At 46.6% G+C, this 22,850-nt stretch overlaps 1 protein-coding gene and 1 long non-coding RNA gene across 17 annotated transcripts in view; both read left to right on the top strand.

The window, feature by feature from the left end:
• Window positions 1–6,339, top strand: part of ACKR3 (atypical chemokine receptor 3) — a 34,216-nt gene extending 27,877 nt beyond the window's left edge. For 4 of the 5 annotated variants that reach the window (XM_090144524.1, XM_090144527.1, XM_090144525.1 and 1 more), the window contains one exon: window positions 4,380–6,339. In XM_090144524.1, the coding sequence (XP_090000650.1) occupies window positions 4,407–5,501 (1,095 nt within the window). In that variant the 5' untranslated portion in view covers window positions 4,380–4,406 and the 3' untranslated portion in view covers window positions 5,502–6,339. Of the gene's footprint in view, window positions 1–1,341; window positions 1,428–4,379 lie in introns of those variants that run through there. The other variant, XM_031604530.2, reaches the window with a different exon arrangement.
• Window positions 6,340–6,392: 53 nt separating this feature from the next.
• Window positions 6,393–22,850, top strand: part of LOC116235995 (uncharacterized) — an 87,685-nt gene continuing 71,227 nt past the window's right edge. For 7 of the 12 annotated variants that reach the window (XR_016468490.1, XR_016468483.1, XR_016468487.1 and 4 more), the window contains exons 1-8: window positions 6,393–6,896; window positions 7,107–7,176; window positions 16,688–16,865; window positions 17,390–17,452; window positions 19,501–19,791; window positions 20,475–20,557; window positions 20,806–20,917; window positions 21,290–21,404. This is a non-coding gene — a long non-coding RNA (uncharacterized LOC116235995). Of the gene's footprint in view, window positions 6,897–7,106; window positions 7,177–9,057; window positions 9,333–16,687; window positions 16,866–17,389; window positions 17,453–19,500; window positions 19,792–20,474; window positions 20,558–20,805; window positions 20,918–21,289; window positions 21,405–22,850 lie in introns of those variants that run through there. The other 5 variants (XR_016468480.1, XR_016468486.1, XR_016468489.1 and 2 more) reach the window with 5 other exon arrangements.

The raw sequence follows: 22,850 nt of genomic DNA, 5'->3' as shown, positions 1-22,850 counted from the left end.
TGATGTATCCATGGACTCTGCTGCTTGATGATGTTTGAATGGAAGCTTTTGATTGCCCACGGAAATAAGTTTGAGTATCATTGGGTAAACAAAATGCATTCTTTTTGATGGTGTTTTGGCTGCAAGAAAAACACAGAGCGTGCCCAGAGAAGGGTAACAGGGGACACCTCATTGACCTTTACAGCTCCGTGATGAGAGGCTATGGTGAGGTGGCAGTAACAGCAATTGTATTAGAGGTGATGGCCTCAAGTTGCACCGGGGAAGGTTCAGGTTGGATACTGGGAAGCGTTTCTTCTCAGAAAGAGCAGTGATGCAGTGGCACAGATGCCTAGGGAGGTGGTGGGGGACCCTGGGGCTGCTCCATAACTGTGGAGATGCGGCACTGAGGGATGTGGGCATGGTGGGATGGGTTGGGGGTTGGACTGGGTGATCTTAGAAGTATTTTCAAGCGGAACGGTTGCGTGATTTCACAGATTCACAGAATCTCTGGGGTTGGAAGGGACCTCAAGGATCATGAATCTCCAACCCCCCTGCCACACGCAGGGCCACCAACCTCCTCATTTAATGCTAGACCAGGCTGCCCAGGGCCCCATCCAACCTGGCCTTGAACACGTCCAGGGACGGGGCATCCACAACCTCTCTGGGCAGCTGTTCCAGCACCTCACCACTCTCTCTGTAAAGAACTTCCCCCTGCCGTCCAACCTAAATCTTCCCTCCCTCAACTTAAGACCATTTCCCCTTGTCCTGCTGTTATCTGCCCTTTCAAAGAGTTGATTCCCCTCCTGTTTGTGTAGGCTCCCTTTAGGTACTGAAAGGCTGCAATCAGGTCACCCTGCAGCCTTCTTTTCTCCTGGTTGAACAAGCCCGGCTCCCTCAGCCTGTGTTCGTAAGGAGGAGCTCCAGTCCCCTGATCATTCTGGCCCCTCTTCAACAGCTCCCTTTCTTTTTTGTACTGGGGGCTCCACCCTTGGACGCAGTACTGCAGATGGGGCCTCACAAGAGCAGAATAGAGGGGGACAATCACCTCCCTGTCCCTGCTGGCCACCCCTCTTCTGATGGAGCCCACAGGACAGGTGCTTAGACGGCTTTCCTTTAACGAGAAGAGATGCAGCGGGACGGATTTCAGCCGTAGCTGGCAAGTCTCTTACACCCTATCACTTTTCCTTGGCGTTACTTTTTTCTCTGCTTTGCGAGCAGAAGTGAGAATTTGATTCCCTCCCTGCTGCTGACTGAGGCTCCCTCCACACGCGAGCCGGCCCTGAGGTACACGAACGGCTGGGCGAGCCCCTCGAGCTGTCCCGGGCCGGGGGCGGGCGGCGGGGCCGGGCAGGGCCGCCCTCCGGAGGCGGTCTCCCGTTGCCGCTATAAGGGCCGACGGCGGCGGGCGGCGCTCAGTGGCTCGGAGCGGGCGGCGCGCGGGCGGTGAGGTAATCATGGCGGGCGGCCGCGGGGGGAGCCGGGTCGGGGCTGAGGTGGCAAAGCGTCCCGCGGTGGCGCGGCTAGCTCTGTGCTATGGGGTGACGCGGCTGTTCCTCGGGAGTGCGGAGCGTGGGAGATGGGGCTTGAAGCGGAGCGGGAGGTCGGGCTGCGCTGCCGCGTGTGACCGCGGAGAGCGAAGCGTGCGGAGCGGGATCTGCTCGCTTAACGTCGCTCTGGGCTCGGCGCTCACAGGTGGCGGGGAGAGCTGGGCTGTCTGCTTCTCTCCCTCGCTAACCGGCGAGGCTTGTCGTCCCAGCTCGAGCCTAGCAGACGCAGAGCATCTCATTTCCCTTTGCTGGCTGTAGGGGGAAGCGGTGATCGCTCGGATGCAGCCCCCTGAACTTAGTTGGGGTTGCGCAGGTTCAGATTGCAGCTTCGCAGCACCTCGTGCTGGCGGATTGACCCCTGGTCGAGTCCGATCCCAGCCGCTCTGCGGGTCTCACAGCTGGGTCAGGACGCTGGAACCTGCGTCTTCCACTAGAGAAAGCAATGGGGACTCAGGTGTGTGCGTGACATTCCCTGTGACAGCTCTTTAGGAGCATCGCCTTGCCCTTGCACAAGGTTCTGTGCTGGCAGGGAGAGCTCAGGTTGCTTTGAGTGCGTTGAGGCGAGGTGAGAGGACTTAGCCAAACAAGCAGTTAATTTGGTTTGAATCTCAGCCTTGTCTTTCAGCATGCCGGTGAGATGAAAGACTGGAAGGCTGGATAGGTTTGCAGCAGTGAGCTAGATGCCCTCACGGGGCCAATTTGGGCCCTGTTTGTGGAGAGATTTGATCTCTCCAGGCTGTGTGCGTGGCCCTCCTCATTGTTAGTGCCACCAGCTTCTCCTTCCAGAGGGACAATAGTGCCTTGAATCTTCTCCTGTAATCTCCCCCCCCTTATCTCCCTTTTCTTCCTCAGTTTGTCTCTGGCAGAGCCTGGCTGTGGCGAGGCAGGATGGGTGGGAGCTTTGGGAAGAGCTGATTATGCAGACGGAGGACTAAGATGCTTTGTGAACCCTTTTCAGAGGGATGAAGTTTCCCCAGCCCAGGTGCCAGTCCCCTGTGGGGACAAGAAGAGACTGCTTAGTGCAGAAGCACATCCCAACTCTTCCTTATTCTGTTGTCTCCTTCATATGTTACAACATCCCAGAGCTGAGTGTTCCCTGTGAGTTTCCATAATGCAGGCTATCTCATAAGCCCCACCAAAACCTGCATCCCACCCAAGAGATCCTTTGGGGAGGTGAGGACATTGAGAGATACAAGTGGTTGAGTAAGTTGTTTCTCTGTGTGCTTTCCTTGGCTTGGCTTGTTTCAGTCACTTGGTTGCTCAGTGCATGCTTGCCCTGGGATTGGGAGCAGGAAGCAGAAGGCTCTCAGTTACAGGATTTACATCTTAATTGTGGAGAAGAATGAGGCTTCTGGCTATGTTTCAGGATGTTAAAGTGTCTAAGGGATTTTATATCTGAAGGAGAGGGATTGATGAGAGAAATGCAAGCTGAAACTCTCAGCTAACAAGGGCAGCGAGCGAGAAATGCTTTTCTTGACAGATCCTTTACTTACTGTATCCCTTGACAGCTTGCTCAGGCTGTCCGCCTTGTAGTGGCCAGACAGCAGAGTAAGAGAAAGCTACTTGTTGCAATTAAACTGGGAAAAAGGATGGGCTGCAAAGCTTGTTGGTGTTACTGCTGTGTGTTGGAAGAGATACAGCTGCTGCACAGCCTGTACTGCAGATGTGGCTCCAGAGCCTTCAGAACTCTGTAGGGTGATCCACCTGTGGCATCACCGGACCCCAGCTGTCCTCCCAGGTTGGGTGGCACAAACGGGACAGCTCCTCCTTTTGCAACCTGGCCTGATGCTCCAGGGGAATGAGAGGAATGCATCCCCTGGTGTGGAAGCAGGAAGAAACTCTGGCTGGCAGGTGTCTGGCTAGCCCAGGAGCAGCCTTGGGTGGTATTGTTGGCTGAGGCCTTTTACGCTGCCCCAAAAGCACATTGATAATTAGCAGTCCAGCTCGGATTTTGTGTGAGCCGCGTGGGTCTGCTGGGTCCCTTCCTTCTGCTGGCAAGGAACTGAACAAGTAGCCCAGTGCTTTGTCTGCTGTCTGCCAATGGGGGAAGGGGCTGAAGAGGCAAGAAAGTGGGTTTAGAAAAGAGGGAGGGTGGGGAGGAAGCAGTTGTTGTGGAGCCAGCTGTGATGGGGGAGTATTTTGTAAATCAAAGCTCTCTTCTAAAAAGAAAACTTAAGCCCGGCAGATCTAAACAGCGGTCAAGCTCTGATTCTTTTTCCTCAAAGCTACGTGATAATCGTTAAACACAGGGGATGCTTTGTAAAATAGAATTGAAGGGAAGGAGGGAGAATGGAGCAGGATTTAAATTTAAAATTGGATGAGGGTACAAAGCCCCTTAGTTCCCCATTTCTGCTTAATGCAGCTGGAGCTGGACTTGACAAGATGCTTAGCAGAACTTGTAGTAAATGTTTTACAGTACCATGTATCAGCCGGATCAATTCTACTATGCTTGAGGGAGTGCAGATAAAATGGCTTAAAGATTCCCCTGCTGAAAGCGATAGTATCATCATTTATGCTGGAGAAGACAGATTTAGTTGCCTGACATTTATTTGGCCACGGTGTACTTTGCGGATTTCACACCCGGGGATGATAGCCAACCTGATGATGTCAGACACGAGCTGCAGGAAAAAATCCCACACAAAGCTAGCGCTGTTCCTCTTCCGTGGACCAGATGAGTTTTGTTGTGTGTCTGTTCAGCTTCCTTTACTCCACAGACCTCTTTTATGAAAATGTATTAGCAGAGCAGGACATCACTGAAGCAGCGTGTCTCGTATGCGCTTTTTGGTCTGAAGAGGACAGCAGAAATATACCCATTAACTCAGGTCTTTTCTTTCGATCCCACTTGTTCCGTAGGTGACTCGAAACCTGAAGTAAGCAAACATGAATGCGCTTGATTTGACTTCAATCTTTGATTTTCTGGAAAAGGCCAACTTAACGGAGATCAACTGGATGTGCAACAACAGCGACTGCATCACAGTAGATGCGACGGCATGCCCCGGCACTCTCAACAAAAGTGCCCTTCTCTACACCCTGTCCTTCTTCTGCATCTTTATCTTTGTCATAGGGCTGGTGGCCAACTCCGTTGTGGTGTGGGTCAATCTCCAAGCCAAAATGACTGGCTATGAAACCCACCTCTACATCTTCAATTTGGCTGTCGCCGATCTGTGCGTTGTCATCACGCTTCCTGTTTGGGTTGTCTCCCTCGTCCAGCATAACCAGTGGCACATGGGAGAAATCACGTGCAAAATAACTCACCTTATATTTTCCATCAACTTGTACGGCAGCATCTTCTTCCTGGCATGCATGAGCGTGGACCGCTACCTCTCAGTTGCCTATTTCACCAATTCTAGTAACCGCAAGAAGAAGATAGTCCGCCGCTGCATCTGCATCCTGGTGTGGCTTCTTGCCTTTTCTGCATCTCTGCCAGACACCTATTTCCTTAAGACAGTCACTACCAGCAATGAAACCTACTGCCGTCCCTTGTATCCCGAGGAGAGCTTCAAAGAATGGTTGATTGGCATGGAGCTCATCTCTGTCGTTTTGGGCTTCCTTATCCCTTTTCCAGTCATTGCTCTCTTTTACTTCCTCCTTGCGAAGACCATCTCTGCCTCCAGCGACCAAGAGAGGAAGAGCAGTGGGAAGATCATTTTCTCCTATGTCGTCGTGTTTCTTGTCTGCTGGCTACCCTACCATACAACTGTCCTTCTCGACATCTTCTACAGTCTTCATTTCATACCCTTCAGTTGTCAAATGGAGAACTTCTTGTACGCCACGCTTCACATCACTCAGTGTTTCTCTCTAGTCCATTGCTGTGTCAACCCCATCCTCTATAGCTTCATTAATCGCAATTACAGATACGAGCTCATGAAAGCCTTTATTTTCAAGTACTCTGCCAAAACTGGTCTCACTAAGCTTATTGATGCTTCCAGAGTGTCAGAAGCAGAGTATTCTGCTCTGGAGCAAAATACCAAATGACTGCAACTCCGGCAAGAACCCTCCTTGACTCTCTGACTTTTTTCCCCCCCTTTCCTTATGCTTGTTATGAACGGGGCATGAATCACAGCCTACAAAAGAGAAATAGCAAACTGTAATTTAAGAGTAGAATCGGGCGCAATATGGAAGTGGTACCAAAACTAAGCGTTTTGTTTGTGTGTTTTGTTTGATCTCCTCCTAGCCCAATCTGGACTTCTTGACAATGCTATGCAAATGGAACTGACTTCCTAGCAGACAAAGCCATTGTGTACCTTAGATAACATTTGTTTTCAGGATAAGCTTTTTCCTTCCATGTGTAGATTCCCTCTTGTCTCATTGTATATGTTATATATAGTGCGTGTTGTATTTAAAAGCTCAAGACTTTATTTTCTGGCTATTGGTGTACCTTATACAATTGTATTTGAAAATGAAATATATTTTTATCATGTATTTGAAGTATATTGCTGTTGAGTGTATCCAGAGTGCTGTAGTCTGAGTGTTAGACTGCCGTTTGGTTTTAACTCTCCTTGGTAAGAGGATGACAATAACAGGCAGTATGGCAATGATCTCTGATGTGCATCGTTGGCACGGTTCATTGACCATAGCTTTATGTGGTGGTCATACCCGTGTGTCTGGAGCATGAAATGTATGTGTTGTAATATAGCTACCATCATGTTAAAATTAACAGTATTGTAAGAGTTGTTAACTCCTATGCCCGAACTTCACAAACCTATATCCTTATGCACAGAATGAATGATCTTGCTTCTGAGAGTTGTCTCTATTTGTAAGTTATTTTTGTAAAATAAAGATCTGGAAAAACTACACATAGAAGCAGTTTGACTTGTTTTCCTTGGTGCTGTCATCCTTCTCCTTGGAAATGAGCCAAAAAGAAGAAATCACAGAGCTGCCTTCTAGCTTCTCTTTGATGCGGGAACAAACAGGTCGGTTGTTGGTTGTGTGAAAGGAATGTGAGATGGTACCGTAGGAAGAGGGGAAGGAATGGGGAGGAATGGGTCTGTGGAAGGATGTACTTTTTGGGAAGGTAAGGCTGATGCACTTATAAGATTAAAGCTATTGGAAATAATGAAAAGCTGTGTCTGTAGCTTAGATATAAGCATCTAGAAGAAAAATATGGAAGCACACAAGTGGAATGAATATTTGAAGTAATCCAGGTTCAATCCTCTGCAGTTTTTAGTTGCAGTAGAATTCAAAGGTTAGCAGTCCTGAAAGCATTAAGTCCTTTTTTCTCTCTTCTTCTCTTTGTTATGAGCTGCTTTAAATTTGCATTGTTATTCTGTCAAAGTGCAGGGCAAGATTCAGCTGGTGCAGGATGTATGGAGCAGACCTTTTTAAAGCCAGTGAAGTGCTTGAATCATGTCATCCTCGTCCCAGCATAAGGTAATTAATGTTAAATCAATGATGCTGACTCGCTGCTGCTGGTTTGTGTGTTTTGCAACTTCAGCACAACTGTTTTGCTGGTGAAGGTTACAGTCAAATTTCTGTTATGAACAAAACATGCCCTTGTCCTTCTGAGACCCTGATAGCGAACAGTTTTATAATGACTGTGTTTTGTTTCTTTCCTTATGGTACATTGCTGCCTTTGTGAAGATGATCCTATAGATCCTGGGTAGCGCTGAGATTCGAGGAGATCCAGAAGACCTGCAGCATGAATTGGAAGGTAAAGTCTCCAGGCATTACATGACCAGGTCTGTTACAGCTCCTCAGAGGGGAAGGCCCTGGGGTTAAGCAGCTAACTTTTCTCCTTGCCCCATCTGTGCAGGATGCTAGAGACAGCATAACTCAGCCCTGACTGCTGTGCTCTTCAAGGGTTGGTCTGCTACAGATAAGCATAACTGCTTTTAGGGAGTCTGCAGGGGCAGGGTCCTTCTGCCTGCCCCTGAGGAACAGGGACGTTGCAGAGTTGGGTATAATAGAAAAAAAAAGTATGTTGGGGAAAAAAAAATCTCTTTTTATATGTATATATCTACCTATCTATATCTGTTCTAGGGTGTTTACCTTATAAGAATGTATGGCACAGTTCCTCAGCTAACATTTGTATTAGGACCAAAAAGGTGCTTCTGGGCATCGTGGAGTCTGATGTGAAGGAGGATTTTTTTGGCAGTAACAGATGGGTGAAAACACACGTCCTTGGGGAGAATTGAGTGTGTCTTGCAGTGACTGATGCAATGCCTGCTGGAATACTGTGTGGCCAAATGTCTCCATCCTGGAGCTGGAGTGTTACGAGGGATCCCTGCTTCGTGCTGCTGTTTGGTGAAGGATTGTGGTCTGGGTCCCAGCAGTGCCCATAGATCCTCTCCCTTCTCTGATGGCTACAGGTGTGCAGCACACTTAGGTTCTCGCTTTTCCAGGAGGCTTTTGATAAAAGCCTCAGTGGAAAAGTGAATAGAAATCAAATCTGAGGTGTCATAATCTGTGCTGGAACAAGTCCTCCTGTGAAACTGTTGGTCTGAAAGGATCCCAGCACTGTCAGGTACCCCCATGTGCCTTGCAGGCAGGCACGGAGCAAATGAAAATACATCTGCTCCCTGAGAAAGAGTTTGTATTTTTTTTTAATAGAAAATGCTTTATTGTTACTCAAACACAGATTTCCTTTTATGAGCCATAAATGACATTCAGGTGTAGCATATGACTTTAAATCAGATCCTCTGGCAGCCATCAAGATATTGTATTGCAAGAAACACCTCGTAGGCTAACTGGCCCGTTTGTCCTTTGACTAATTCATAGTTTCAGTGCTTCTGACTTTACATACTAGTCTTTGATGAGTTCACTGAGCATAAAAGCTATTTAAAGTTACTAAGAAGCAAGAAATAACTCATCTGTGAGCAATATTTAAGCACGTGTCTGCGGCAGTGCTGCCAAAGCCTGATCTTATTCTGTTTCAGAGAGCTGCTTGATGAGGCGAGTGTGACTAGTGCAAGGTGCTTGAGCAGTGGGGCTCAACACTGTGTGAAATGCAAACAGGAATGGGTTTGGGGGGAACTGACTTGTATTCAGTCCCACTATGGAAATCCCAGCATGCTTCTAGGCTCACTGCTCCCATATGGTGTGTGGCTGAAGAGCATCTGAGCCAGAGTCTGCTCTGATTTACACCCTGGCTTTACTGTTGGATAATGCTGCTGATTTGAAGGGAGCTCTCTGGGATTTATAGGGCTTTTTATAAGAAGGATCAGAATTTTTAGCAATAATCCTGTGCAAGTGCATGTGTGTATGTGTGCCTCTGCAACACTAATGCAATGCAATACGCATGTACAGCAATAACATAAAGACATCATAATGGCAACAAAACAGATAATAGCAATGTGAAATTGCTTTTGCAAAAGTATATCCATTACAGGACCGTAATATGATTGAAACCAGGCTTATAAAGATCCTGCAATGGATAATCCAGCTGTATCCCCAAAGCAACCTGGCCTTTTAAACACCGTAGTCCTGAGGAAAAATCGATCCCCTTCTGTTTTGGTAGTTCTTTGAAAACAAATCCCTTTGTTTTGTTCTTTAGTTGGTTTCAATCTCTTTGTTTTCCAAGCATTATGGGAGTGCAAGGTGTTATCTAAAGGCCTCAATTCTGGAAGTGTTCTGACCTCATAGCACCGAAGAGGTGCCAACGTTCTTGTAATGCTGTGAACCTAGGGAAGCCTCATGGTACTGTGGATAAACATTTGAGCTTCTGTCCCTGCCTTGATGCCTTTGTTTTTAAGTTCTGCTGCTTCCCAGGGCCCTTTCCCTGAGGGGCAGAGTGTGACCACAGCCAGGAAGCCCAGAAAGGACCAGAAGTTGGGGATAAATGCTCATTTTGAGCCTACCTCCTCCACGGTAAGCTGTTCTCTTTCCAATTGAGATCATGAGCCCAGCAGAAGCTGGTCTGCTGCAGGGTTCCATGCACAAGTATGTCTGTCCTTACGGCAGCAGCATAGATAAATAGCTCACTGGAGTCACATCCGGATGCTCTCCCTCTTACAGTTCAGTCAGAATGCAGCCGTATCATGGCACTAGACTTCAACCCTTGAGGGCAAGCATCCAAGTGTTTTTGCAAAACAGAGTGCTGGGAAACCACCCAGACCATGTGCTGATGCCAAGGGGCACAGCGCAAGTGAGAAGTGTGAAATCTGTGCTGCTCAGTGGGTCCTCATCAGCAGAAGATCCAGGCTGCTGTGTGTCAACCGGCTCTTGACATCGCCTGGTTTTAAGCCAGCTCTGATGATGGATGCTTTTACCTCTCCCCTCTAGGTTAGAGGGGAAAAAAAACCCAAACCCTATCATGTTTACTATCCGTACAGTGCCATTTCCAGACTAAAGAAAAAGAATTAAATTACATTGTAACAGAACAATACTGACAACAGCAAAGGTCAGGAAACTTTTAAGGAAGGTTACCCTATCGACTGCAGCAGTGAAAGGATAGACATCAAATGCTTTGCCATGAAAGGCTGAAAAGAAGTAAATTTAGCATGATATATTGAAGCCCAAGTCTCTTTCATATGTTGCAGAGCCTCTGACATAGCAGGTTTACTGTTCAAGCTGTGATATGTTGCCTTGCCAACATATATATTCTGAGTTACCCAGGCAGATTTAATGTTTTTGCAGTAGTGGCTTTTCCCTTTTTTAGAAGGGCACTTTCCTTTTTCTTTTCAAAAATTGTTGCAGAAGATTTCAAACCTACCTAGGAAATGCCCTTAATCAATTTAGTTCCACCGATGAGTATGAAAACTCAAATCTTTCTTTTTCCTCTCTCTAAACATTGTTTTGGTCGCTTTGAGTAGGGTGACCAAGTCACAGCTTGACAGAAAAGTGCTTTTTGTTTGTTTTTATTTTTTACCCATCCAAGTGGCAGCTCTGTTTTGTCCAGAGGGATTGATGTGACTGACAGGTGTTTTGAATTTCTAAACTCTGAGGTCTCAAAATGCATGAAAAGCACATGACAACACACACAAAAATGTAAATCTTTGCAAAACAAGCTCCAACTACACACACACAAATCCAATTTGGTAAAAGGCTGACAGACGTTGCATTCATTCCCCCTCCCCTTCTCTTTCTTTTTAATAAGTCAGTGTTTTTAGGCCACCTACAGGCACATTTATGTGTTCTGCAGTGGGGAATCTGGCTTACACAATGAGCCAAAGTGCAGGCATCGTACATCAGCCTGGATCTCTTTGCGTCTCAGGGTTGCAGCTCCCATTGCAGCAGCTTGTGGGGATCTGTTCCCATTGCTTCCATATTGATCTGGGACTTTGTCCAACGGGCTCACGACGCTTGGATGTTCTTAGTATTTAGTGCTTGGGTTGTATGTTGTTGCCTCTCACTGTCCTGGGTAATGATGGGGAGAAAGTGGATTTACTCACTCCAGATTATCCACAATGAAGAAATAAACCTCTTTTGAAGGTTACCCTGTTCATTTTTGTCTCCCTATCAAAAACATCTGCTACCTGAATTTTGGGTGTGACATAATTCCTCTGTGGCATGGCCGCAGGATTTGGTTTTCCATTCAGGATGAAAGGTATGGGGATCCTGTGCCGTGCAGAGGATGCTGAGCCCTGTAGGACGTGGTCCTGAGTTCTTTTCCCTAACCCAGCCAACTTGTTTCAGTGGCTGGCTTCGATTTCAAGGTTACCCCATTGCTTTGGTGAGGGGCGGAGGTGATGCTTTTATAAAGAGAGTGGTGATGGAAAGAAAATCTCTCTTCTCATTTCCCGTCCTGTCTGGACTGGTGAATGCGGTGTTCTTGGTTGATGGATTCAAAGGAGCGAGGGAGGCAGTCAGTTGGAAACACTGATTCTGCAGGCACTCGAGGATCTCCGGCCACTGCTTCCTCTTGGTTCAGCTTGGCTGGTTCATCATGGGCCCAAAGTAGTACTGTAATGGGAAGCTGGCTGGCGGAGGAGCATCTTTACCTTCTTTTGCAGTGAATCACTACAAAGCTGGAGTGCCGAGGATTCCTTCTTCCGGGAGAGAGTGGCCCTCATTGTAAGTCTGGAGAATAAAACAGCAAAAAGAGAGAGGGAGGCTCTTCCCCAGACATGCCCCAGCTCTCTTGGCCAAGAGGCAGGCTTGCTCTGCGTGTCTCAGCCACATTTCATTTTGGCAGTACTTGAGGCTTTCTAACCCTCGCCTGACTGTTGTGTCTTTTGGTGGAGGTGAGTGCCAAGCATTGTTTGTACAGTCGAATTATAGGGTGGTGGAAGCTAGGAGATCCCTGGGTAAAGAAGAGAGGGGAGTGTTTAGTAAGAAAAGCATCAGCAACCCCTGTGGCTTCTTATAATAAGCTGCTCTCCCTCTGCCTTCCAGCACCATGGATCTGCCATCACCGCTTTGCACCAGGTCATCTCTCAGTCCTGCTTTGGAAAAAGGTGCTTTGGGATAAAAAGCTGTATTGAAGGCTGGAAGCTTTCTTACAGGCAAACATCCTGGATGCCTGAGAGGTGACTGCTTGGCTCAGCCCCTGAAAATTGAGATGCAAACCTGAAGTGCGTTACACCCCTCCAGGGAGGGGTTTCACACTTGGAAAGCTTTGTGAGGTTTCCAGCATCTGCTGCTTCCAGTCAGGCTGGAATCCAAAAGTGCAAAGGCCCATGAAAGTGATTAATAAAGAACAAAAACCAGACCCTGAGACAGGTTCAGCTCTGTGACTCCGCTGAAACTGTAAGCGCACTCTCTGCTGACTTACAGAAGTCTTGTGCTTCACTGGGGTATTTTTGAAAACCTGCCCTTCAAACGAGGCCCAACTCTGGATGCTGTTTTTATAAGGGTTAAGAGTATCTACAGGTATAAATTGCATGGTGCCCATCGACATGAGTGGGTTATATACCTTCATGTGGCTGCAGAGCCTGGCCCAGATAATTCAGTGGAAGTGAGTGGAATTTACTTGCATGGGCAAGTGCTTCTGTACATGTACTGCTTTGGGACCAGTGGCTTTTTGACTGTTTTGTGTTGGAGCTTGGAGGGGTTTGGGGCAGGCAAGGCAAGAAGTAATTTGGAGCTGTCTGCAATGTGCATAAGGAAAGGCTGCTCAGGAAAGGCTCTCCTAGAGTCTATGTAGCCCTAGGTAGAAGTGAAGCTGCTAGATTTATCTAGGCCATGTGATTTACAGGGAAGGGATTTGTCTGCCCTTTACTGCCTCTGCAGTTGAGGCACCTGTTTGGATACCAGCACTGTATTTCTTGGGATAGATGAAACCCATCTGGTTTAGTTTGATTGTGCCTTCTGTTGTCTCCCTCACCTCCTCCTGCCCCATAGAAACCCAGGGCTGATTCTTACCTTGCTCCACACTGAGTCCCAGGGCCTTATCTCTGCTTTGCACTGGCTGGGGAGGACCCAGGTCCTATCAGTGGTGCTGCAGGCACAGCCCCGCCTGGACCAGCAGCCTAAAATCCCAACAGCTTTCTGCTTTCCTCTTCAGAGCATGGCTGCTCTCTGGCTTTTCCCACTTGTTGTTCAGTTGGCGTTTCCCAGACTTGCTCTGCTGTCTGGTTTGTGCCAATGGGTCGCTGCCCTTGAGCTGGATCAGACAGAGGTCTCAGCCCAGCACTGCTGCATCTGACCCTTAACCAAAGGGGAAAGCAGCGTGGAAGAACCTACCCTTGTTCTCAGGAAAAGGAGGCTGGATGAGGACAGACCTTACAACCTATAGCAGTGGTTGCTTTCCCAGAGGACCAAACTCCTGGTCCCCACTGTTTGTTCAGACTTAGCTTCCTGCCAGGGGTCATTTCTCCAGTCCTTTCACCAACATGCACAAGTGATTATGCTCTGTAAGAGCCGTTTTCAGGCCGCAGTGCTGATGGAACAAGAGCTATGTGTGTTCTCTCCCCATGCACTGATGCTCTTGCTGCTTGAAGTGCTCCCAGAAGTGAGGCGAGGGTTGTAGGAAGCAATCTCTCTTGTTAGATTAGCCTGTAGATTTCAGACAAAACAGACAAGCCATTCTTCAGGCTAAAAGCCTGTCTGTTTTTCTTTTTTTCCCAGTTTGTATCAGCACTGGTTTTCCCATCTTTATCTGTGCATTGCATAGAACTAGCTGATAAAAGACATGCGCCGTGCTGTCCAACACTGAGATGCTGCCTGGGTTTGGCAGTAACCTGTGATCTGGTTGAGCTCAACAGTAACCTGCCTCTCTCTGCAGGCCCCTTGTGTGTAGGTGATCCACGCTCAGGTGGGCTCTGCCCATCCATCCTCCATCAGCCAGCTGCCTACAAAGGCACGGCTGCCTCTTCTCCTGGTACAGAGCATCCCTGGAGGTGCCTTTCCCAGGCAGCTCATGGGAACTGGGGTCAAATACAGCCCCCTTCCCATCCCCATCCCTGGCTGCAACAGCTGGGATTGTTTCTCTGCAAGTCTAATATGGGTAAGTTGTATATCACAGGGGTAAAATTACAGCTTTTTCTCTAGTGCCAGACATTTGGAAGCATCTGGTTAGATAGAGAAGTACCCAACATGGATAAATCATGTTTAAAAAGCTTGTAAATTTTCTACTGTTTTTTTCTTTTTTTTTTTTTAATATATTTTTTATTTTTATTTGTGCTTCCACCTCCCGGAGCATCTCCCCAGCTGGCTGTGGAGGAATGGTTGTCAGGGAAAGCACTGGATGCTCTGCTGGAAAGACAAGAAAGTAGTAGAAGAGCTCTGAATTCAGTTTTATACCTCATTAACTTGGGACTGCCTTTAAAAGCTGGATTTTCAACTAAAGTGGGTTTCCTTTTACTCTTTTGGCAAAAGAAACATTTTTCATGGAGCTTTTCTCAAAGCATATGTTCTCTTCATTTAAAAACTGGCTTTTTCAGCTCTGCTTTATAACTATGTCATATACCAGTGCCTATATAGTAATTCCCTGCTCCTTTCTTATGGCAGGATACTCTTTCCAATTGCATATATCTTTGTCAGGCTTTGCCTTTTGGGACTGCAGTTTTCCACCTGAAGTGTCTGCCTTGGAGTCAGCTTTCAGGGGAAATATCAGCTTGGAGTGACCCAGGAGTTTCTCAAAGAATAAGACAGTGGAAAATCAGATAAATTTGTCTGCCTTAAATCAAGCCTGGCTCTCTCCTGTGGAAAAGGTGTGGGGAAAAAATGCAGTGTACTTTGGAGCAGTTGCTTTGAAATTTGGTGGCAGTGGTGGTGGGGGATAGGAGGTGAGGGTCTGTGCATTGGTGCTGTAGTTTCTGTGTGTCTCTCCAAATCTGACCAAAACAATCTGGAGTTTGCAAGTGCTTGGAGAAGACCTGCTAGAGCTTGTCAGCTGACTGCACTTGTCCATAGATCATGTTTTACTTTACCAAGATCTCCCTCGTACCCAGGATTACAGAGCAGAACTGTCCTTTATGCAGCTCCAAGGGCTTTGGTCTGAGACAGATGGATGGCTTGTCCTTGGAGGAACTGGATATTCTTTTGGTAGCTTGCAGTGGGATGGAAAGCATCAAAGTACAGCAGAGGATGGGCTGCCAGGGTCCAGCCTGGGTCTGGGGTTTGGAACTAGATGATTTTTAAAGTTTCTTCCAACCCAACCCATTCTGTGATTCTATAATTTGCAGTCTGGTAGGGGTGGACATCCTGTCTTGGTGCCCCTTTGTTAACACCTCGCTGCTAAGCCAGACTGTTCTGCGTTTGCAAGTGGGGAAGTTTGCTCTGCCAGCAGCTGTTTTTTGGGTTCATTTTGCTTGGCATCGTGCAGGAAGGTTAACAGTGTTGTTTATTAGAGACTCCATCCCAAACTGCAGGGATCCTGCAATGTGTGTGTGTGTGAAATGATCACGAAACAGTCAAGTGCAAGGACAGAGATGGCTGAGGTGGGAGTCAAACTGCATTTCTGGGCACATGATCAGCTGTATGTGACCAGGATTGAGTCCAGATGTAAACCATGAGCTTGCCCAGCAGTAAGCAGGGCTGAATTAAAGTTTTATACGCACTCTTGAGACTTGATGTGCGCAGCCCTGCTTTGCACTTGTCTCCAGGATGCAGGTGGGTGGCCAGGCACAGCCCAGCTGCACTCCCTTCTGTGTCCAGAGGAGATGCCAAGGGAGCAACAGCCATGGGATGTGTCCTCCAGATCCTCTGAGGATTCAGCCACATCACCTTGCAAGTGGAAAGCTGGAATCGCCCACCACATTTTACAGCTGGGACAAATCCCTATTCTATATGGCTCTGTTCTTGTCTCCTACAGATCTGCTGTCATCCTCTCCAGCGTTGCCCCAGCTCTTCCATCTTCAGTAGCAGCAGCAGTAAGGGGAAAAAGACTGCCTGGAGTGCAGTGGGCTGGCTCTTCTGCCAAAAGAAAGACAAAGAAATGCATTTTGCCCTCCAGAGAAACCCTGAAAGTGAAGATAGTCAAAGTTAAAAGAAAAAAAAAATCATGTTTACATGATCTAGAGCCCTGGCCCGTTGTCTGTTGGCTGATGGGCAATTAAACTCTCCAAACATGTTGTCTGCCTGCATATGATAAGATAGGAGGGTGTGAGTAGAGTGTTATTGATAGCTTCTGGACGCACGGTGTCCTGGGGATTTGTGCTGGGGAATGGCGCAATGGGAGATCTCCCCTGGAACACCCTTTATGTTCAGTTCACAACTGATTTGCTCCAAACAAACGACGAAGTGCATAATCTGCATGAGAAAAGCTTGCAAAGAGACAGGGGCTCAGCTGTGAGATCCCATACGATAACGTGTGTGTGCGTATGGTAGCTGGGTGGGCTTGGAAAGGCCTTTTTGGCTAAAGTCCATCTTCCAGGGAGAGCGCGAGAGGCAGCTGACTCTACAGGTTTGGTAGCTGAGACATAAAAACTTGCTGGACCGGCAACTCGTTGAGCTGATTTCTGCAGGGCTTTGCCTCAGAATTCTTCTATCTTGAAGTAGAGAATGGCCAAAGCCTGCAAAAAGCGTATCTTGCTTCTTGGAAATCTTTAAGTGCAGGGCATTGCTTGGCTGAGTATTTAGCCCAAGTAGATTAGGGAGAGGCAGGAAGAGCTTCTGGCTGTGCCATATCTGTAGCATAGGTGTTAAAGATGTATTTGTGAGCCAGTCAGAGAAGAATGCTGAGGAAATCCTGTTTGGGTTAATCTTGTTTAATTTTACAATCAAAAACATATGGTTGGCCATCTGGTGCTTCTTGCAATCAAATATCTCACAATTAACAGTAATTTACTTGCCCTGAGACTTCCAGGATCTTTACGTATGCTTTTTTTCTCCATCCCTAGTATGTGTGGTCCCCTCCTGGAGCACTGCTGGGTGTAAGCTGAGCCCTGGAGCTGTCTGTAGGAAGCTGTGCTGGAGAGAGGTGCAGGGATCCCAGAGGCATCTGATTTCCTGCTGCACCTTCTGCTCACACCCCCGAGAACTTCTGCCTTTCAGACCCCCCCAGGAACCACATGCAGGGTAAGCCAAGTGGACTGCTGTGCATACCTGCACAGGCGTCGTTGCAAAGAGAAATGAGGCTGCAATTAAGGGGAATATACTAATTACACATCTACGTTTTCCACCAGGCTAAGGGATTTCTGTAGACCTCTAAATGATTACAGCCAAAGCAGGTTTTCTGCTGCAGTTTAAATTACTGAATGTAATTAAACAAGATGGAGATGATCCTCTGCTTTCTGGGGAATTAGAAGTGAAATGGGATGCAGAGTAAGACCCAGCAGGCAAATACACCATTTTCCTATGCATTCTTTCATCCAATTTAGAGACCCCCAGGATGCAGCACACTGAAGCTGCAAGGTCTGACAGACCAGTAGGATCACAGAATGCCCCAAGTTGGAAAGGACCCATTGAATCCAACTCGTGCCTCCACTAGGAGCTGCACAACCAGACAGCATGTTGCTAGCTCATCTTGGTTTAACCTAAGGATAAATTTGGGCCTTTTTAACTTGCGGTCTAATAGAGATGCTTTCTATTTCTGCTAACAGAATTTGCAGACAGGAGGTGGAAGTATCCTTCCCTTCAGGAATGATGGGAGCCATCTCTGTGAGGTAACACTGGATTGTTAGGTGATGCTGTTGAAAATGGCATTTCTTCTTTTGAAATACCAGTCTGCTTCTTCAGGTTCTTTATTTTCAGAGGTGACATTGGAATTGGCAGTCTCTTCAATAACTTCAGGTCTCTTTTGAATATGTTCTTTGCCTGTCCAGCGCTGTAGCTTAATAGTATGAATAGAGAACAGGAATAAATGAATTCCAGATGAGGGATCTGCATACCAGCAGGCAAGGGCTCTCCCGGGCATTCCTATGTGATTGCTAGCTCTGTTTACTATCCTAATATTTTTTTGCTAGCAGATGAGGAAAAAATAATTGAGCTCTTTCACTCCTCCTCCACAAAATCACTGGCTTCATATGCATTCACTGGCATTCATATGCTTTATATCCATATGGTGCTCGTTTAATTGGTGAACGGAGCAAAAAGATGCGTTCAGGTATGAGGGTAGGTTAGACTGCTGTTACACTCCATTCTCCAGATTGTTTATTGAAATAGAGAGGAGCCTTCTGAAGGGCAAGAGCACATTTTAGCAAGGCTCCCAAAGGAGACTTGCCATCAATTCGATATGCACAGCTAAGAGGTATAGATTTTCATGGTGCTCCAGCAGCTGAGTTATCAGATCTCAAAGGTACAGCTTGGAGTAGATTTGACATTCACCCAGAGCAGCTCACCATCCAGTCTAGATAGTGACAGTTAGAAAAACAAAGTGATTAGTGGAGTACTATGGATACACAGGTCAGTAAAATGGTTATTATTAGAACAGTGGAAAAATGCTGAGTCTTATGATTCAGTACATGTGTTTGTGGACATTTCTAGGCAAATGCTGTTGAGTTTTGGACAGAATGCATTTTGGAATTTCTTCACTCTGATCCCCCCCTTTTCTTTTTTCCTCTTTTCTTGCAGAGCCACAGCAATCTCTTTTGTCTCTCAGTGCAGGGTGATTTGTTTTCCTTTTTCCCACAGTGCAGTGTCATTATTCTCTTTTCCAGAAGAAGAAGAATGGATGACCCAACAATTAGGACTCATGGATAACCCAACAATTAGGACCTAATGGATGACCCAATGATTAGGATCTAGGCATCTGGCTGGTGAGGGTCTCCCTTGGTAGGAGCTCTCCTCTTTCAGGGGTGTGTGCACTATGTCACTAAGGATGTGATTACAAGGGCTGATAGCTTTGGCCAGAACTCTGCTCAAGGTCAGGTTTGCCCACCCTTTGACACTGTTTAGAAGGAACTGTGCCACCATCCCTGCCAAGCAGAGGAAAGTCATGAGGCACTGGGGACAAATAAAGGACAATGAATCAGCCATGCCACAAAGTGAACCTTATTCTTTAGGAGAGCTGGATTTTGCCAGTACAATAGCTAGATTACACAGCCATTTCCTCCAATTACCTTCTCTGTCAAATCTCTGTGTCATCTGGCACTAGGAAAGTTTGGTTTCAAATTCGTTGTGAATCGGGGCAGTGACACCAGAGATTTCTAAATTAATATCCTGCCAACAGGAATTGAGCTTGTTTTTTCCAGTCGTGTCAGTTCTGATTCTGTTGCTTGTCAGAGAAAACTTTGGCTTGCCATCTGGTTTCAGGGGCATGGATTAAGGAAATCTTAAATTGCTCAATCCAGCACTGTGTGCTTGTCCCATGTCTCCCTCTCTTTGTTTCTGTTCTCACTGTCAATGAGTAGGTATGGGATGTCTTCCAAGGAGTTAGTGGTAGTTTACCTGCAGTCAAGGGGCAGATTTGCCCTGGCAGCTTGCTAAAATCTTCATGAAGCTCATCCTTCCCTCCTCCCCTGCTGAATGACACTTCGGTTGAGGAGATGTTGTGCACTATGGTCCCATGTCAAAGCAGTTCCTTGCCTTGCCTAGCAAAGCAGCTCTGAGTTAACCAAAGGGGTTGTTTTGGCCTGTGAGTAGCAGTGGTGCCTGCCTCCTCTTCTTGCTCACAGTTGTGTGGCAATGCAAGAAGAATGCTTAAGACCAACAAGGGGGGGTTCAGTGGGGAATCGAGGCTGCAGGGGCTGATGTGGTATTATTACTGTCATAGGTGTCCAGAGGATATGAAGGTGATGCTGCATGTCCTGGAGCTGGCCTGCTGGAGCTGAGAGCAGATGGATGGATGGAGCCAGCACTGCTGATCCGTGGCAGTGAGGCTGTGCATTGTACATGGAACCACTCACGTGATTCCTGTCGAGCCAAAATATTCTTTCAGAAAGAGCATTGACCAGATGCCTTATTATTATTGCTCACAATGCTGTCCTCAGAGTACAACAATCCATCACGGAGCTCGGCGCAGTCCTACAGAAAAGTCCCTGACACATTTTTACAGAAGGGCCAGGTTCTCACCACTTGTGTGCATTTGTATCCCTTGACAAATAGCTGTTTGACTTCAGTTTTGTTCCAAGTCAGTGGTGTCAAGCACAGGGCTCCTATTCAAGTGCCCACCAATGGTGATGCACAACTCCCTGCTTCCTCTTCTTTTCTTGCTTTGTTTCCCTGTGGCAGTCACTGTTTCTTTTTTTTCCCCTTCTCCTCACATATCTCATAGGTTTGCTTTAAAGATAGTTTTAAAGAATATATTCACAGCAAAAAAGTGCCTTTAATAAGAACTGTAAAAATGGCTCAGGACTAGATATCATGGGGAATTGCTGTTTGCATAGGTTGCTGATATGACACTTGATTATTTTCTGCTAATTTTTCCAACTTGATTAGCAGACTGGCTAGCAAAGCCTTGGGTGTGTTGAGAAATACTGTGGTTTGGCTTCTGCTCAATGTATGGCTCCTCCTAAAACTGAGAGGTGTGTTCCTAAGTGCTCTGAGCACCTCGGACGTGTGGTAGAATTATTACTACCAGGTTATGAGCAGTGCTCTTTGTCCTTCTGTATCAGCCTTTCAGGCAAGACATTGACTTTAAATTCCTTTCTGAGTTAAATGTATCCCCAAGGTTGCCTGTAAGGAACAGACTCCAGCTGTGTCATGTGCTGTGTGAACTTAAAAAACAACGATGTCCCTCTGTTTCAGGTGTATTGAGAGTGTAGTGGCTGAGGGATGTGCAGAAAGTCAAGCTGGGAGTGGAAGCACAGCCCCAAAATGCATGTGCACAGGTAAGCGGTGCCTGAACATCACCTCCTTCAGAGGAATCCAATTCATTATTTGAGTGTACCACCCTTGAAGTTGTCTCAGTGGAACTCCCAGAGTAGGGATGAAGTCCACACATAGCAGTGTATGCAGTCCTGGCTGCATAATACCAATGTGACTTCTGCTGGTTGTTAAATGTTTTGTTTTATAAATGAGGAGTCTTTCGTATTCTCCAGACTGTGACTTTCTGTCATACTTTTCCCTCTGACTTTAGCCAGTAATTTGTGTGCTCGCAGAGCATTTTCCATCACATGAGCCTGAAATGGAAGAGGATTTATGGAATGGAGAGCATGAGGCACCAATTCAGCAAATACCAGAGTGTGTATGTAAGTGTTTGCAGGTCTAAATATGCAAGTGGTCTTGATCTTCTTAAGCTGCTCCATGCTGCTGACTCCAAAGGCTGATGGGAGAACCTGCACACAGTTTGCACATCAAGATTTTTACAAGTTTTGTGTAATGAGAGCTTTCCCACCGTGTTGATTGAGCATCGTCTTCCACTCATTACTTCTCAGCCTGTTTAATAGATTTACTGCTACTGAGCACCCTCAGCGGATGCTGAATGTCACATTGTTGGTGCAGTGGCCTCATTACTTTCTTAATATCTTAAGCTTCCATTCTTTTAAATTTTGGCAAGTACATGATGGTGTATCTGACCTATTATTGTTCCTTTCTTCTTCTGACCTGTTGATGCCTCCCAGCCGTGGTTCATCATTATGGAGGCTGTTGGTGGCCCTGCCTATGCTCTGATGCTTCCTCTGGAGTTCAGCTTCGAAGTAAATCTCACATCACACTGCAAACTTTTTTTCAAGCCAGGTAAAGCCTGAGGGGTTGTGTGGCTGATAATGTGTGTCTTAACCGGTAATTGTAAAGTTGGGCTCTGTAATTAATTTTTCTATAAGACTCTCAACCTCAAGGTGAACTTTCCTCCATCTATTAATAATTAGCATGGGGGAAAATACCCTTGTCTGGAGGCAGAAGACAAAAATGAGTGGGGAAGAAAGGCAATTAACTCCTTTGTGTGAATGATAGATGTTGTTCGCTCCGTGTCTCGGGACATGAAAAGCCACATGAAACAAAACTTGGGCTGAAAGCAGCGTGGTTTTAGCCTTTAAAAGAATTGGAGTAAATAGCCCTGGGACAGGCACCACAGCCCCCACCCAGCAGATTCCTCTCATTCCAACATAAGCTCAGAGATACCTGTGTGATTCTTCATACAAGTCTGTTTAACCCGTTTCTGCTTTGGGAATCACTGAGATGTCCTTTCCCAAACATGAGGCTTAGCAGCACGCACAACTGCTTGGATGCTCATGTTAGCCTCTCTGAGCTGCAGCTTTGGAAAAAGCACCAAATATCACGAGAACAATTAGCACTTCATTGTTTGCATAAATTAAAAGCAAAAACTCCTGCAATGGAGAGCTCTGTCAGATAACAGACCTTCCCCAGACCTTCACATGGAATTGATTATACACTCCGGTGAGCTGGAGTTCCCTGTTGAAGGACAACGTGAAGCATCCCTGTGTAAACCTGTGGGCAGCAGGGCTTGTTCTGCCAGATTCAAAGGGATGAGATTAACATCTGACAAAAGCAGACAGGGTCTGGCAAACCTTAATACTGAAGATTTAAAGTCTGCTGAGCTGCTGCTCACGGTAATATAGCAGTTAGTAAAGATAGCTGCCTGAAGATAGCTTCACAAAAGGAGAAATGTGGGTTAAAGAAAAGTTGAGGAAGATGGTTGAAGCGTTTGTTGATTGGCTGGACTCACTAAAAAAAATAATCAAAAAGCAATTTCAGCTGACCCTACTGAAGGCTAGTGGGGAACTCTTGGGAGGAAAGATGAAAATGCTTTTGATCCATTAACTTTCATTTGCCCTGAACTTTTTTTGACACTATCCCACTTATTATTTTTTTTCCCCAATAAAAACTGAAGCAAACTCAGAAGCTGCTTCAATCTGAAATAAAAATACCTTTCACAACGTTGGAATGAGTTTACCTTTATCAGACCTTTCTCTCCTTTATTCCCTTTGTCTTCCCTCTGCTTGCCTCTGAGCAAGCATCATGCTTATGAGAGGAAAAAGGCGATGCCTGTTGCCTCCACTCAGTTGCTAACGTGCTCCACTTCACCCCTTGTATGATCTTTGCTTTTCTACTGTTTTGGCTTGATGAACTCTCCTCTTTGTGGAGTGTCTCTGCGCCGTGATTGAGGTGCAATGGCTGTATTTTTCCTCTCTCACAGTTTTTGTCCTCAGAAACTAGCCTGTA

This window comes from Phasianus colchicus, chromosome 7, assembly GCF_987193195.1.
Source record: "Phasianus colchicus chromosome 7, bPhaCol1.hap1.1, whole genome shotgun sequence".
NCBI classification, from domain to species: Eukaryota; Metazoa; Chordata; class Aves; order Galliformes; family Phasianidae; genus Phasianus; species Phasianus colchicus.
This window is presented reverse-complemented; position numbering and strand designations above follow the sequence as displayed.